The sequence below is a fragment of the Phalacrocorax aristotelis genome, chromosome 10 (genome assembly GCF_949628215.1).
Source record: "Phalacrocorax aristotelis chromosome 10, bGulAri2.1, whole genome shotgun sequence".
Lineage (NCBI taxonomy): Eukaryota > Metazoa > Chordata > Aves > Suliformes > Phalacrocoracidae > Phalacrocorax > Phalacrocorax aristotelis.
The window spans coordinates 12,624,543-12,640,458 of record NC_134285.1 but is presented as its reverse complement, the minus strand read 5'-3'; the positions used below and the strand labels follow the sequence as shown (position 1 = coordinate 12,640,458).

Here is a 15,916-nt window from a genome sequence, read left to right as displayed (position 1 = left end):
TTCTGTACCCACAAGGCTTTAAACTTGGTGTTGGCAATTAATAAAGCAGATTTGGGAGATTTGCAGGTTCCCATGAGCTGAGCTAGAATGGGCTGTTCTGTTCTTTTTCCATCTTTATCCCATGCAATATTTATTCTGTTGCGTCTTTGTTTCCTCTTCCATTTCTAGCCTGTCTCCTTTCCTTCAGTTCAGTCCTTTTCCTCATTTTTTTCATTTTTAATTTATTATACTCCCCTCTGCTAGCCCCAGCTAATTCCTTATTGGCTTCTTCCATAATACTGCTGGAAGTTTGTCCCCATCTGACCTTTCTTTGTGTGAACAAATCCCAGTGTCCCAGGTTTAAAATTTACTCCACTCTCTGCTTTTTTTTTTCTGCTTTCCAGCCTGATGTTTTCTAATTGCTCGCTGTAATTTCTGTTTAATACCTCTCAGTTTCAAGGTGCTCTCTGCCTTTTGCTTGCTTTCTCTCTCTGATGTACCAAGTATGCTTGGTACAGGTCTTTCTTCTGAGAATTAAGTCTACCTTCTCCTCCAGAGTTTTCAGTTTAGCATCTGAAGGTTATCTGTGGTTCCTTGTTAGTGAACTTCCTTTCTGGGAAGTTCAGCCTCCTTGTATTTTGACTCAGGTTATTAACATCAAAGTAGATTCTTTCTTTCTTGCAAATTCCCATAACTGCCCACCTTTCTTCTCTTTTCCTCAGTCCTCTCCTGTAACACGCATGGCAGTGCTATGCAGTGTATTGCTTTATGAAAGCTGACACCCAGTCGCTTTTCCCTCAGACAAATCCTCTTTTGCTGTTCTTAGAGCTGTGAATGGTGGAGGATTTGGTATGTTTTGAAATCCTTCCATCTGAAAAGCAGGAGTCAGGGTGTTCACAAAGCTCACTAGAGGAGGGGATACCCAAGGAGCTGGTACCAGGAAGGAGCTCAGATTATTGCAGAGGCCCAAGGGAACTGAGGGGTGTCTGGCATTGGGGGACCTGACACTGGGGAGTGAGCCAAAAGGCAGGGGCAGTGCTGAGAGTGCCTGAGGGTTATGAGAATGCAGCTCTGGGGTGATTCCAGGCAGGTAGAAGGGGAAGGCCCAGGAAGCATGTATAGCCCAGGGTTGTTGGGTCAGGGAGGGGACGCTCTGGTGTGGAAGGCTGGATATTTTTATTTCGTGAGAAGAAAGGCAGCTCTATAGAGAAGGGAGAGGTTTTGAAATGGGTTTGGAGAAGTGGGCTAAAGGATGTGGAGGACACCAGCTCCAAAGACTGGGGGAACTGAGAGCAATTGGTGGAAGTGTTGTAGATGTGGTATGGATGAGGGGACTCAAAGGCAGGAGGGGCCAGGGATCACCATCTAGCAGAACTGGTGCCATTAACGGGGATGCTGGTTTGGGGACTGAGGACACACAGTGACCTGCTGCATCTCCCTTACTCCAGATGGGCTGCTGTAACCCTCACAGCCCATCTTTTCTTCTATGAGAAATACGGTGGTATATAGCATGTCAGTACATAGTGCATCCACTTCCAAATAGGAAGTTTATCAGACAATCTGATATCTACACTAAATGATAATTTTATTTCACCAGGTGACCAGAATTCTCATCCTCCTCCTCCCCCATGTGCTCTTTTTTGAAGGAAAATTACTGGTCAACGTGGGTGGCAACTCTTGTACCCCACAATCACAGAGCGGCTGCTGAGATCCTGCCTTCTGAGAAGAGCTCCCCAGAACGACCGGCAAGGCCAGTGAGTAGGCAGAGCCCAGGCTGCTGCAGAGCGCTGCACCTATCAGCATCCCTGCAAGGTGACTGCTGCTGCGTGTGTAACAGGACAGCCCGCGCTCACGTCAGCAAGGGAAAGTGTTGCACCCTTATTGGTCGTGGTGAGTCATTTGCACCTTCTGCTACCTCTGGCATGAGTTTCATTTGAAGTTACTCTACTGCATCGTTATTTTCAATATTTCCTTCACCAGAAGCTGGAGCCACAGAGGTGAAAATAATTATGTTTACCAGAATCTGTCATTAGAATTGGCAGCTAGTTCCCACTAGAAATAAAAGAATCAGATTTTGAACAGCACTAGACAGTGCCATTCAGGTACTCACACATGAAGTAAAATTCTATTCATCAGAATTAATAAAGTGAATGTAATTCCCAGGCATTCAAATGTACCTCCCTGCACCTTTTTCTATGTGAATGGCAATCAAGTAAGAAAACAGTATGCGGGGGACAAATCCAATTAATGATGAAAAAGAGGAATTTACCAGAAGACTAGCCAGCCTGTTTTAATTTCAAGATAAATTTGTGTCATTCTTTTGTCTTTACGTAACACTGTGTGAAACTTAACACTAAGCATTAGCTTTAAATGTGCTTCTGTACACCACCACCTTGGATTACATCCATGTATTTGGTCTCACGCCTATTGTGAGGTTGCCAGTGGCTCTTGTGGCCATCCAGAGCTTTGTCTACTCTTTGAAACTACAGAGTGGCCTCACATAATTAGATAACTCCTGGACCACTTGGATCACATGTCCTGCCTTCAAATACACAGCTTTGTGGTGGCTTGGAAAACTTTCCACCAGGAGTTTACCTCAATGTCTTTTCTGTTTTTTTCTTGTACAAGTGATGAAGTAGTTTACAGGGACAGGTTTTATAGGAACTTGGACTCAGCTTTTCAGAGGAATTAGGAGCAAAAACTTCTTTACTTGCACACTGTGCCTGGTGCCTGTCAGGTATAACTGCTGGGGCTTTCTGCTGAAATAGAAAAGCCACACTGAAAAGTAAGGGAAACAAAGATAGCCGGAACAACACTCAATTAGAATTGTGTCTGTTTATATCTGAATATCTTGTTTGTAGGAAGTTCTGTTTTTATCTATAATATTATGCAAGTTCCTATAAAAGTCAATTTAATTCTAGTACTACTTAATTTCCAAAGAAATAATTTGATTTGGTGTTTAGAAAACTTACTGCCAAGCCCCCTCTACTGGACAGAAAAATCATGTTTTCATCCCTGCATGCTGAAGACATCTAATAAAAGCATTCCAGCTTATTACTTTTCAAGCAATTACAGGCTCAGAGTTCACAAGATCATTACTATCTTTCTATTATTATCTATCATTATCTGTCATGAGCTGAGCTTTAGAGAAGAGTCAGGATGGTTGCTGCAAATGTGTTCGGATCCCTCCATTTGAATGAGTATTCAGTCAGTCTGTTGAAAATTCATCCTGTCACCTGATAATTTTATCATCCAAGTCATTTTCAGTAGTGTCCACCCTCTTCATCCCCCACTATCTCTCTTATGTATTATTTACATCTTTTGTCAGTGATCTCACTGCACACAGTTAGAGTGTACTTGCGTAATATGTCTCTATAGGAAATAATAGAAGTCTGAATCCAAGAAGCACACATGCTTTTCCAGGGCAATTCAAACTGCAAAGACCTGCTTTGCTTATTTTGAAAGTGTGACAATGGAAGTTCGCTAGGTGAAAGGCAATACTGTGTGCTGTTTAAACCATGCTTTGTCATTTGGGTATGACAAAGCCTTTTGCAGGGACCAGCTTTATATTTACCTATCAGGAAATAGGCTGAGGAAGGAAAGACAATCCATTAGCTTGAGCATTAAATTAGGACATGGATTTAAACCCTGCTCTGAAACAGACTGGCTGGTGACCTTGCACCAATTAGGCTAGAAGTCAAAAAAGAAGTGTGTCACAACATTGAGCACTTCCCAACAAAATTTTGAAGTTTCTGAGATAATGTGTTGGACCCATTTATGGTCCTCTGTGGTGCACTTTGAGAGCTACATTTCTTTGAAAGGAGATTCAAAGCAGCCAGTACACCATACATGCAGCCAGAAAGGAACTATTGCCTACAGAGGTGTGTCTGAAGCTTTTTCCCCTCTTGAGCTTGTTCAAACATTGGTCTTCAAAGAGCCTTTTACAAATGGAGCAAGCCAAGACAGTGTTGCTGGGGCAGCTGATTAGTATGTAAAAGACCTCTTCAGTATGTGGAAAAGTGAGATTTGTGTCCCTGCCCGGCAAGAGGGCAGTCAAACTTCAGTTCCTTTCTTTTCTGGAAGGTGTCCTAACTACTGAGTAGAGGTCTCTTCTCATTGAAAGGGAAGGAGGAGTATTTGTTAGCCAAGAGAGACTTGGAGCTTAACAGCTAGAGCACTCACCTATGAGTGGGAATCACCTGATTCTGGTGCCTCCTCTAAGTGCTGTTACATATTATACATTAAGCAGTTATTAGCTAAGCTACATAAGTGGTATTTGAAGCTGAGCCAGAATTCAGTGGCTCAACTCTCTCAAATCAAAGCGCCAATCTGCAGGCTTAAAGGCAAGTCTCACTCTTTCTGTAGGTCAATGGCTCTTGAACGCCTTTCTGTGAACTAATGCAAGTTCATGGGAAGACCAGAGGATGTTTCCTTCTATAGGTTTGTGGTGAGGTCGTCATTTCACAATGAGCTCAACAAGCACATCCTTGAGTCTCTTTATGCCAGGAAAGGATCTGAGCCTGAATCTTCCACATTCAAACCTGAAACGCCTACATTCCCACAAATGAACCTATTGGTAAACTGTTGGATAAAACTGATGAGGTTGAAAAGATGATGATATCCTTTTAAAGAAAATGTCTCTAATGAAGTCTGTGAAGGGATGAGAACTATTTCAAAGCTCTATTATTTCATTCAGTTTGAAAAAGTAGTGACAATTGTCCCACAAAAATCAAACTGTAGCAAAATTGAGGGAAGGAAAAACATACTGAATTGGTGTTTTATGTTAAAAAAATACTTTTTAAATGTAACTGTATTTCAGATGAAAATGTGAAATAACGTTTCCTAGAATATACTGTAGTAGCCAATAAATGCTAAAATTAACAACAGGTTTGGAACAGAAAGAAGTCTAAGTAGCCCTGAGTTCTAGGAAAGTTAGAAAATGAAGCCTGTGTTTGGAACTTATGCTCAACCTCTTCACTCACAAGGCAGAGGGTTAAATACAAGTAGTCTCAGTTTTTGTGTATGCAAGGTTTTGTGACTATGCAACATTTCCTGTCTGCTGAAATGCAGCTGCATTGCCTCCCAGGTTTAAGTCAGCTGTTGCTTTATGATTGCAGCACAATAAAGAGTTCCCTTTCCTTCTGAATGAGAAGTTTTATTGCAGGGCCTCTGCACATTGAAGGAAGAAAAGAGGAATAAAAAAAAAAGTAAGCAGGAAGTACTTCAGTCCCAAGCGGTGGGTAATCAGAGACAGCTCTGCAACCAGGGGGGAGCAGTCCTTCCTTCTGAGGCATTTGGCCAAGCTTAGATAAACCTCAGAGTTTTCTAGGCCTGCAGTCTAGACGTCTCATCCTACATTCACAGAATCTTGTGCTTCTATGACCAGAGCTAACCTGCTTTTGCAGCGGCCGAACTGGGCCAACCAAGCTGTAGCACTTGGTAAAAGCTGGGAGCAGGAGGCAGAAGCTCCCTCCTTCCGGAGTGGAATGGAGGACCAGGGCTGACCCGGGATATGACTTGCCACTTTCCAGAGGCCTTTTCATGCAGAGCCTGTTAATTTCTTACCTTCTGAAATGCACAGTCTGCCCATTTATACAGAGCTGCAAGATGAAGATACAACTTTAGAGCTATTAAGTTGAGGTGCTGTATATTCAGACATTTACATATAATATAAAACTGTGACTGAAAACCAGCGAAATGAAAGCCATGATGGAAACTTGTTCTTTAGTATGTGCCTGCACAAGAAATGGCTACCAGGAAAGATAAAAGCTTTGCTCCTAAAGCATCTGTCTGCAACTTTACTGATGAAACAACAAAGCAACAGTACACCCTTTCCTACTCATATACCAGGAATTTAATGGGGCTTAATGCAAGATTACAGATCATAAACTATAGTTTGAGATCATTGCAAAACATGCAAACTGCTTCAAACTCAAGACCAGAAACTTAAACTTTCTCTTTCCCCCCATTTTAGGACTTAAGAACTTCATGACACTTCTTCTTTTATGACTTTACAAGCATTCTTTACAAATGTTATCAGTTAGCAACACTCCACAGCTGTGTGATGAAAAGCGCAGAAGTACTGGCGGAGGGACCTTTATTGTTTTACAGCTGGGAAATGCAGCCTTTAGAAGGAAACACATCTATATATTTTACAGATCAGAGGATGAATGAAAAAGATTCTCTGATTACTTTCAGTTCTGTTTCCTGTGGCTGGAATTTCTGTTTGCCCTAGCTAATCACAAGTCCAGCCAGAATCCAGGGTAGTACAGTGACATTTGTAAGAAACAGAAGGGAAAATAGCCACAAGCAAAAGGGAGATTCACTGAATACTGCCAGCTTTGAGTAAAATGTGGCACTATTTAAAAGAACACTCATGTGACTGTGAACTTTAGAGATTTCCTTAATAAGGACTGTTCCTTCCAGCCTTGATTTTGCAAGTCGCTTATGACCATTACTCAGGCTGATACCAAAGAAGGATTAAAGTATGTAGCATGTCTCAGAAGGCACTGTGTACCTTTCAGAACAGGGCCCAGGTCAGAAGAAACAGTAGATTGATACTGAGTAGTGCTGGTTTTATAGGTAGCATATACTGTAATTTAACTGGGCTAGCCAAAGTATTTTATGAACTCTACCCATGTTATATATACTGAATCTAACCTATATACCTGAATGCTTAACTTTACCAGGCAGGGCGGAGCAGTGGAACTGGGGAGTGATTGGGGCCAGCCCAGTTGCATTGGAAAAATGTCTGCCCTAATCTATTAATTCCTTCATCAATGTGGTTAATCACTGTTAACTAAACTCGATGGAGGAAAAAAAAAGGGGGCTAGAGAATATTTTTGCCATTGCCCAGATGTTCACCCTAGTATTTGATTTGGCAGAAATTAGGGTAAAAGGGATTGCATCAAATGACAGTGTGAACACAATACTGACTGTGCTTCAGACTCCTTAACTCCACTGGTGAGCGCTAGAGGCTCTTGTGGTCTGCAGTGGACTGAAACACCACTGAGTTCCCAGCAAAGGAAGAGCCACAGGTACCAGAATGCAAATAAATCAGTGGTGTCTGTCAAACAGTAGGTTCAACTATTCAATTCTCCCTCTGCCTTAAAATCAATGAAAACAATGAAAATGAAAATACCTAACCCACATCTGTCAGGATTGTTTGTTAGTAATCACAGTATTATCTTTTAAAAGAGTCGAGGTAATGTATAGTCAGACTAGAGAGATATGTAGATACGAAAAAAGAAACTACTTTGTACCTTTCACTTTCACGCTGCACAGTTTCTCGTAAATGAAGCTGTAACCGGCAGCCAGAGTACTCTGACGAACTTTGTACTTTGCCTTGCAAATCTGAGGCTGTGTGCCGTCCTTTTCCATTCTGAAGTGTCTGTTGCCTGAAATTCATATCTGTTGCAATTCAAATGTAGCAGACCTACAGATCTTCAAATGCTCCTGTACAAAATTTGAAATTATTTGAATATAAGTGCTTGGAACATCAAAACTCTAAAGGTGCAAGCAAAAATGTGCACACACTGTCTTTCATACCTGTTCTGTCCAGCTACTTTATGCTATGTGACATTTGCATGAATCTTAGACACTATCTACACTGAACTGATGTCTCCTAGTCGGCTCTTAAAATATTGACAGTTTCTATTTTGAATAAACAAGCACTGTTGGCTTCTTCAACAGAGTGCACTACTGCAAGTCTGGTTTTGTGGGCTCGTCAGGTTTTGAAAATAAGGCATACTGGTTTTGCATTTATCATTTATTGCTGCTTTTCATGACAAGCTGAAAGCTTGCTGAGCTTTTGGCTTCAGTATTTTTGACTCACTGAAGAGTCACTTTTTGGCCTTATTTGAACTTCAAGTCCAAGTTTTGTTGTTTAGTTTCGAGGGCTGCCATAGAGCAGCCCCTTGTAGCAATGAAGAGCCTTTGTGGCAATAGAGCTACAATTAGAAACAACCATTGTGTTGCACAACTATGTACGTTTTAGCCGTCTACAAAAATTGAAATACATATTTTAATATAATTCATTAATAATTATTTAAGTGTATTCAGATAAATAAATATTTATATAGTTGCCTCACTGCAGTCTTCATCACAACCATTGGTTCAGTAGAAAGGTCGGGTTACCTGTACAGAAGAAGTGATTTTAATATTTTCCTTTGAAGTGGGTTCATTTCACAATTTCTTTGTATGTTTGTTTTGTTTTCCTGTTTAGTTCATAACACAAGGTCTAGAGTCTCACTGGAATGAGCTGATGAAAATCTTTTAGTACCTGTAGATATATTTACCTTAATAGAAACTGAGTACCATGAGGTACTCATAGATCAGTTGTCAGTGGTCGTTGTTCAAGACTTCAAATGCCAGCAACAAATGTCTGACCTTCATTCCATCAAACTCATATTTGACCCTGCATATTCTGGGCTTAGTGGAAAGTCGTGGGTCTTAATTAGAGAGTTTCAATATAGTGTTTATTATAACGTGATGTATAGATGTAGAACCTGTGATTAAAGTCACTTAAATCAAGAGGTGGAGACAGTTTGTGACATTTTAATGTCAAATTATATTTTAAAATGTGTCATTTCCATGTGAGTCATAGAGGCCTTTCTAAGCTGAACTGGTGAGATGTCTCCCAGTTGGCTCATGCAATCTTGTGTCTTTTGATTATTTTTCATAAATTAAAGAAGCCTAAGAATGCAAAAACATATTTCAGCAATTGTACATTGAATGTCCTGATTTAGGAAGAATTGTGTGATTTTACTTACCATTTTATATCTTCTCTTTGACCTGTTAAGAGATAAATAGGCCTTGTATAGTCAATACACTAATGTGACTTTCATCCAAAATTAACGCTATTGTACATGCCAACATTCATTCATTCATGCCAGCAGCTGGGGGACCAAGTTGCTATTTGTAGGTGGTATGGCAATAAATGCATTCTAAGTCCGGGCTTCTAACTACTTCTGTTTTTGAACCTTGCTTTACAAAATGCACACCATAACATAAGAAATGGAAAAATCAAGCTTATTTAGGCCCCAGACCACGTAAGTACATAAAAACATGTAAGTGCTATTCTTGAGCAGCTTTAAACAAAAGTTTCACTGTTGTTGATTTTCTCTTCATATGATTTTTGCTTTTTCAGTCATTCAGCTGTTTGATCTGAATTCATGCTCTGCTTCCCTGCTGAGAGAAGCACAAGGCCAGCTGTTCCTTCAGCTATGATTGTAGCTTTTGCTTTCTGAAGTACCAATACCGGCACCTTCCCACCCAGCACTTAGCAGCATTCTTACCATTCAAGGCCATTTCTGCTCTTCATCCCAGTATTGCTGCCAGCACCAGGTAAGTCAGGAGACCAGTTGCTCAAAAGCAGTTTCTAAAGAGGATACCAGTGCTGCTAGTGCCCTGTGTCTAGTGCAGGATTCCTTTTTGTCAAGCATCCTCGAGCAATCACATGGGCAAAGCTTTAGTCACAGCCTCTTAGAAAATAGATACAGCCATTTTACATGGAGACTCTCTAATCTCAGTGCAGAATTTGGTTAGTTAAGGACAGTCACCACATCTGTGTCTTAGGTGATAGTCCATGGGAATACAAATAAAAAATATTGGCTAAAGCATAGGGAATAGTGAGGAGTATTCACTTTTCACACAAGTTTTCAGCAACTAGAAAACAACTGACTGATCTGCTTGGCTGTGTGAGCTGCCACCAAACCTGCTATCAAATCTCTGTCTCCTGAAGGCTCTGCAAAATACTCCCTCACACAGCAACAGAGATGTGGGCTTTCTCCTCTCTGGCTCCCTATGAACTCTTGGAGGCTCACCTCAAACTTTACTCTTCAAGTAGCTTGATGTTAGTCTTAAACTTCCAAAAGGTTTTCTCTGAATGAATGCTGGTGTGTGCCAAGTGTAAGACTGATATAAAATTCCTGAGTCATGTTAAAACTTTGAACTCCTTTTAATCCTGCTCTAACATCTTATTCATTTCAAATTACCTTGATTGGTGATGATGTAGCTGTGATGTTTTCTGTTTAAACAAGATAAGGCTCGTAGGGAGAGATTGTCTCTTTGATTGAACCTGAGAAAGATCTTGCCTGCTTGAAAATTTGACTATCAGTAAAAGTCTCTCCCTATTAAGCACCAGAAATCTATTTCATGAATCTTTGAGCAGACCTTGAATATTGCAGGACTCTACCAGTGCATGCTCTGGAATGGCTGTAACTTCTCAGACTTACTGGCCTCTATGTATACTTCTAATATTTGACATCTCAGATTTTAAGTTTTTGAAAATAAAATCCCGCTCTTCTGATTAATTTTCTTTAGGAAGATTAGTCTGCTCTCACTCCACTGGATGAACTGAATGCTGATGATGCTAATCAGAGTATACCTATGCAAAGCCAGCAGCTGTCAAGGGAGGACACTGTGGTCTGTATTCCCTTACGCTGGTTATAGGGGGTCTCCAGTCCTGTTAACCTTTTCCTAAACATCCAATTCTTTCGTGAAGTGAAATGAAGTCAGAAAGGCTGAACGACTGAAGTCTCCTAGCTACTGGCTTCACTTCAGTCAGGGCAAAGATCTAATGCTTTGGATGCCATTCATATTTCCTCTTTAAAAAGTGTTCTTTTTTTCTTGGTATAGGAGTTTGAATAAGCTCATCTTGAACCCAGATTTTCAGACTGTTTCTAGAGCAGCAAGCAATACTAGTAAAGACTATGATTAATTCCTTTTTTTTTCTTTCATCATGTTATGGTCCTATTCCATAGAATGCTGATTTATTTCAGTTACATACTAGCATATTTATAGCATGGAAAAAATAAACAGGTGACACCCACTTCTGCAGAATGCAACTGGAGCTCTCTAAGCATTTCCTCTAAATATTCTTTGGAAATGAAATGAGTCAGCTAAGCCGAAGAGCATTGCACTGTTTCATAGTCTGTAGGCTACCATCAGTAGGGATGTGTGGTGAGTGGCAGGAACTGGTTAAGTTTGCATGCTGGTGACAGCAATGAAATAATTTCTCACGTTAAGGCTGGCTGTACACGCTAAGGTTTCCACCCTCTCTGAGGAGGTGCCTGAGCCAGATGCTGTTTTTCTTCTGCCACAGACTGGGTGCAGCTGTCAACTCCTGGCAGCTGCGGGACAACTCTTGCCACAATCCTCTACTGATTCCACTGAGCATATGCTAACATGCAATGTACAGCAGCTGTACTAGGTTCCTAAGAAAAAAAGCGTGAGAGGGTGCCTTGCTGATGCTTTACTTGATAGCATTTGCCACAAAAGTTAGTTCATGATAGAGTGACTGCCATGCAGTTTTGACAACCCTGTGGGAGAGGCCAGACTTGTTGTTCATAATAGCATTATGATGTCTGTCGCTCACATTTACCTGCCAAGTCACTTCTAAAACGTGACTTATTCTGAGATACCTGCTAACTAAAACTTTGGCAAGTTGCCCCTGGAGTTTTCCTCTTTCAGCAGATTACTCGCCTGGCTCCAGGTCTTTTGAAATTGCTGGTTGAATATAGCTTAGCATCCATATGCCAGCCGGATCAGTCCCAAAGCATAAATTACAAGCAGCAGAAGTTCAAGTTAGGGATGCAAATATGACTGACTTTCAACCCATTAATTTCCACCCAGTGAGCCATTAATTTCAAATAATTAATTAAATTCAGTGATAATGAGGTAGACTAAAAAAAAAACAACCTGAAGGATGAGGATGTTTTTCCAGACTTCATCCAGCATGTCAGCATGTCTACATTGCATCTTTTATGCAGTACAAACCAAACATCAGGAAAAAATTGAATTTTATATTCTTGGGATTGTTTCATATAGTTCTGTGTGCAGTATAAGGAAATAGGTGTAAACTAGGATAGATCTCTTAAAGGTGAAACTTGGCAGTTCTTGTCTGTGCTAAAAGTTGTCCTTCAGTGAAGTTTCATATGAATACCAGGGAAAGGAAGACAGTTTGTCTCAGAACCCTCTTCCCACTTATGGAGTAATGCATTTTTAGTAAGTATTGTTTTCTTATCCTGCTTCTGTTACACTTAGCTCCTGTAGCTTCTTCCTTTTACCAAAGGAGTATATAAAAGACAATCATATCACTTTGCAGTTTACTCTGTGATCGTGGGCAATCCACTGTCTGAAAGAGATGCTAACACAGAGCAGCACCTGTCAGCATGTTGCAGAACAGAGTAGGTGGAGAGCTGCCGTGGGCCTGTCCCCATCACACTCAAATCATTTGAGCTTCTGGGCTGCTGCTGACAAGTTTTTCTATAGTGTCTGTTTTATGGAGATTTGTGGGCCATTCTGACATTACCATTATGATCCATGTATTTATCAGCTCCACGCTTCATGACTTTTCTTCCATTCATCTGTGGACCTTCCAAGTGGCCCTGTTTTGAAAAATAAAATTAAAAAATACTAAAATATATATGCAAAAAATAATCTTGATTACTTGGATTAAAAAAAAAATTAAAACAAACCATTACTTTTTTTGAAGTCTGGTTAGTGACTTCTCAGTACTACAAAAGAGAAACAGAGAGATAAAACCAAAGAAGCTTTTCTGTACACATTAACTAATGGGCTGGGAGAGGGATCTGTTTTAAAACTCTTGTGTAGGATGAAAGTCTGTAAAATATCAGAATTTCTGGCCAAGGCAGAGAAGGATTTTTCTGATTGTGTAATACCAGCCTTTTACCAAAATTAGGGGAGCAGAGAATTGCTTCCATTTTAAGTAGTACTGTCAGTGAGAGTGTAAAAATGTATGAGCTGGACAGAAAATTTCAAGTTGCTGCTTCTTTGGAAATCTCTTTTCATGGAGATCTAGGGTTAATTTCTTTTCTAAGTTCTCTTGACACCATATCAACAAAACAGTGCTAGAGTAATTGAGGGAGACCTGGCTGCTGCTACCTCTGGACTATTTTATCTATGTGTAGTCTGACCTTTTCTTACCCATACTGTGACAGCATGTCATGTGCATGTCCACGTCCACGTGAGGAATAATGTCCTTGAAGACTGCTTTGTAGAAAGGCACATGTTGTAGCAGGCAGAAGATGATTGATTCCCTCTTTTTAATCCATGCAAACCAAAACTCTGTTTCACCCAGTGTGCTCTCAGAAGATGTGCTCAAGTTTAATCCAGTGTAATTTACAGCCTGTCAGCCACCAACTTGTTGCCTTTTCCAACTGTGTGCTGAGATTCCTCTGCTACCCTTAAATTAGAGGATGATCGGTGTGGGATCATCTCCAGCAAAACAGCCTGTTGAGGCATCAGGCATTTTTCCTGCAGCTGCAGAACATGTCTCCACGCTGAGCTGAGCCAGGTCTTCAATAAGACCTTTGCAAATAGTTCAGTATAACTGCTTTTTACTGAAAGATAAGGATTTTCTGGTTTAGGAAAACAAATCCATTTCTTGGTGCAGATCACCAGTGCTTCTGCCCTTCTCATTAACACAGTTTCTTCAAGGAAAATCTTTTAAAAGGGACCTTTAGTCTCTCTAGCAGATTATACTCTTGTAGGGGTCTTGCCTTCATCTATGGATTTAATGGCTTAATAAGCATTAGACCCTCCTATTATACTGTAACAAATAGGAATACAATACTTTTATCAATATTTGGCACAGTTACCTTATTTATGTGGAACTAAATATTGATGCTGTCAAGTGACTGCAGTTTAGGGGCATAAATTACAAATATTCTTCTCCTGTGAGCCTCGCTCAAATTTTGCATTCATATACAGTAACCATATAATGTCTTTCTATTCCTGTAAGCCATATGATTTGATTGCCAGATTACATGATTCTGTATTGTGCTTAGATGTCAGTGTTTTTATTGTTATTACCAATATTACCTTTTATTCTTACTGTAAATGGCAACAAAGTTAACTGCTTCCTTACACTACAAAAGGAACAAAGTCCCATTTACAGAATGTCTCTAAACAGAAAATATCTCTGGAAAAAAAAGGTATGCTGAATAAATAATTCATAACATGATGGGTGAGTAGAAAAAAAAGCTCTTTTGATGTATTTTGCTACCCAGAACAAAACTGGATTTTTAAAATAAAGTAACTGGCTATCTAAATGGGGAACAAAACATGCTTTAAAGAAGAATGATTGCAGGGGTGTCAGTTCTCTATGTTATTTTCACCCATTTTGAACTTTTATAGGTAACACAAAACTTGTGAAATTGAGGAATCCGTTCACTTAATTTTCCTGATTCTTTTCTTTTTCTTTGTTTTGTTCTCCTGTTTTTCCATTAGCTTATTTCTTGGCTTATTTTCTAAATTAAATGTCAACCCACCCACCCAAAGGAAACCACAACATATCAAAGATTTCAGATTGCAGCAAAGCAAAATAGTCCTTCTGTAATATAAACAGACAGCAAATAAATTCCTAAAGGCCTTGGAATTACTAAGTCTCCCAGCTTGAAGCTGTCTATACTTTCAGTGCATTATGATCCAGATTTCCACATAAGTATATACAATAAAAAGATATCCGGAAAGCATCCCTGAGAAAAACAGCATGTGCATTTTCTTTTTTCTCACAGAACTGGAGGATCTTCATCAACTAAACAGTAAATATTAAATGATCATTTCTTGCTAAGTAGTGAAGAAATACTTTGGGAAAATATCTGGGATGGCTCCAACAGCCTGGAAGGAGGTGTAGGCGAGTCTTACACTAGGGTAACCCTGGGATGGGGGCAAAGAGCAGAAGCCAGTGTGCAGGGTGATGAAATTGAGACACAGCAAGACGTATTTTCTGCTCAAACTAAACCATTGAATCAGATCTTACAGTAGTTTTTGCACATAAAGAAGTCAATCCTGGATTAATTCGGGTGAAATGACAACCAGCTAGTCTAAAACTCTGGAGAGGCTCTTAAATTATCATTGGTGGAGGAGGGGAGGTGCTAGCCCAGGGCTGGCTGGTGAATCGCACTTTTTTTGTCCGAGTCACAAATTACAGCCAGTGGAGCAGCTGTGCATGGGTGGCTTGTAGGGAGCAGATAAACCACTTGGGAGTAACTTCTCGTTTGCAACTGACATCAAAAATAGCACGCCTCTGCCAACTACGTTATTATCCATGTAAGTCCTTTTTGCCTTTAACACAGAAAACTCGGCACCGGATGGGCTGGTTGTGGGAGGTGGCGCCTCCAGTTCTGGGGAACAGGGCGGTTGTGCTGCCTCATCAGGTGAGTGGTTTATCGCTGACAGAGCGGCGGTGACGGGCCGCAGAGTCACTGTGAAAGCCGCTCTTTATGTGACAGTGAAGCAAAGCGGCGCGGGGCACCGCTCAACACCACGCACAAACAAGCAGGCTGCGACTACCAATCTTTATTTTAAAGTGACACAGCCGGTCGCCTGCCGTTGCCTCCGCGACCCGAGGCTTACCGCCGAGCTCTGAGGCTGATCTCCGTCTTCCCCCGTCCCATGCCCGATGGCGGCGCCGCGGCGCCCGACCCCTCAAGTGGCCGCCGAGGCGCCGCGAACGCCCACCGCCGGGGCGGGTCGGGCCGCGCGCCGCTTCCCGCCCTTTCCCTCCCTCAGCGGCTGCGCGCCGCGGGCACTGGCGTCCCCTCAGCCGCCTCAGGCCCGCCCTGGCCGGGCGCTTCCCGGCGCGACAGGATGGCTGGGCCCGCGCCGGGGCCGCCGGTGAAGGTGCTGGCCGCCCAGCTGCGGGGGGCGGTGCGGGGCGCCAGCGGGACATGGCAGCTGTCCCGGGCGGAGGCGGGCCGGGCGCCGCTGAGCCTGCGGGCCGTCTGGATGCAGGGCACCGTGCTGGAGGTGGAGCGGGGCGGCGGGCGCGGCGGCTCGGCCCGGCTGCAGGACGGCAGCGGCACCTTCACCGTGCTGGGGGTGGAGGAGGTTCCCAAAGGGCGGCCCTGCCTCAGCGCAGGTACCGGCCGGTGGGGGGCGGGCATTGAGTGGCCCCCGGGGGTGGGGGGCT

General features: G+C 41.9%; 1 protein-coding gene and 1 long non-coding RNA gene across 6 annotated transcripts in view; one reads left to right on the top strand and one right to left on the bottom strand.

The window, feature by feature from the left end:
• RMI2 (RecQ mediated genome instability 2) overlaps positions 1-15,916 on the top strand; it is a 56,063-nt gene that overhangs the window by 13,025 nt on the left and 27,122 nt on the right. For all 5 annotated transcript variants that reach the window (XM_075105283.1, XM_075105281.1, XM_075105282.1 and 2 more), the window contains exons 3-4: positions 1,626-1,869; positions 9,128-15,865. In XM_075105283.1, coding sequence (XP_074961384.1) covers positions 15,400-15,865 — 466 coding nt within the window. In that variant the 5' untranslated portion in view covers positions 1,626-1,869; positions 9,128-15,399. The remainder of the gene's footprint in view (positions 1-1,625; positions 1,870-9,127; positions 15,866-15,916) is intronic.
• LOC142062627 (uncharacterized) lies at positions 3,369-15,683 on the bottom strand. The gene is made up of 4 exons (XR_012662516.1): positions 15,361-15,683; positions 12,293-12,368; positions 8,751-8,772; positions 3,369-8,115 (listed from the first exon to the last, which is right to left on the bottom strand). It is a non-coding gene; the product is annotated as an uncharacterized LOC142062627 (long non-coding RNA).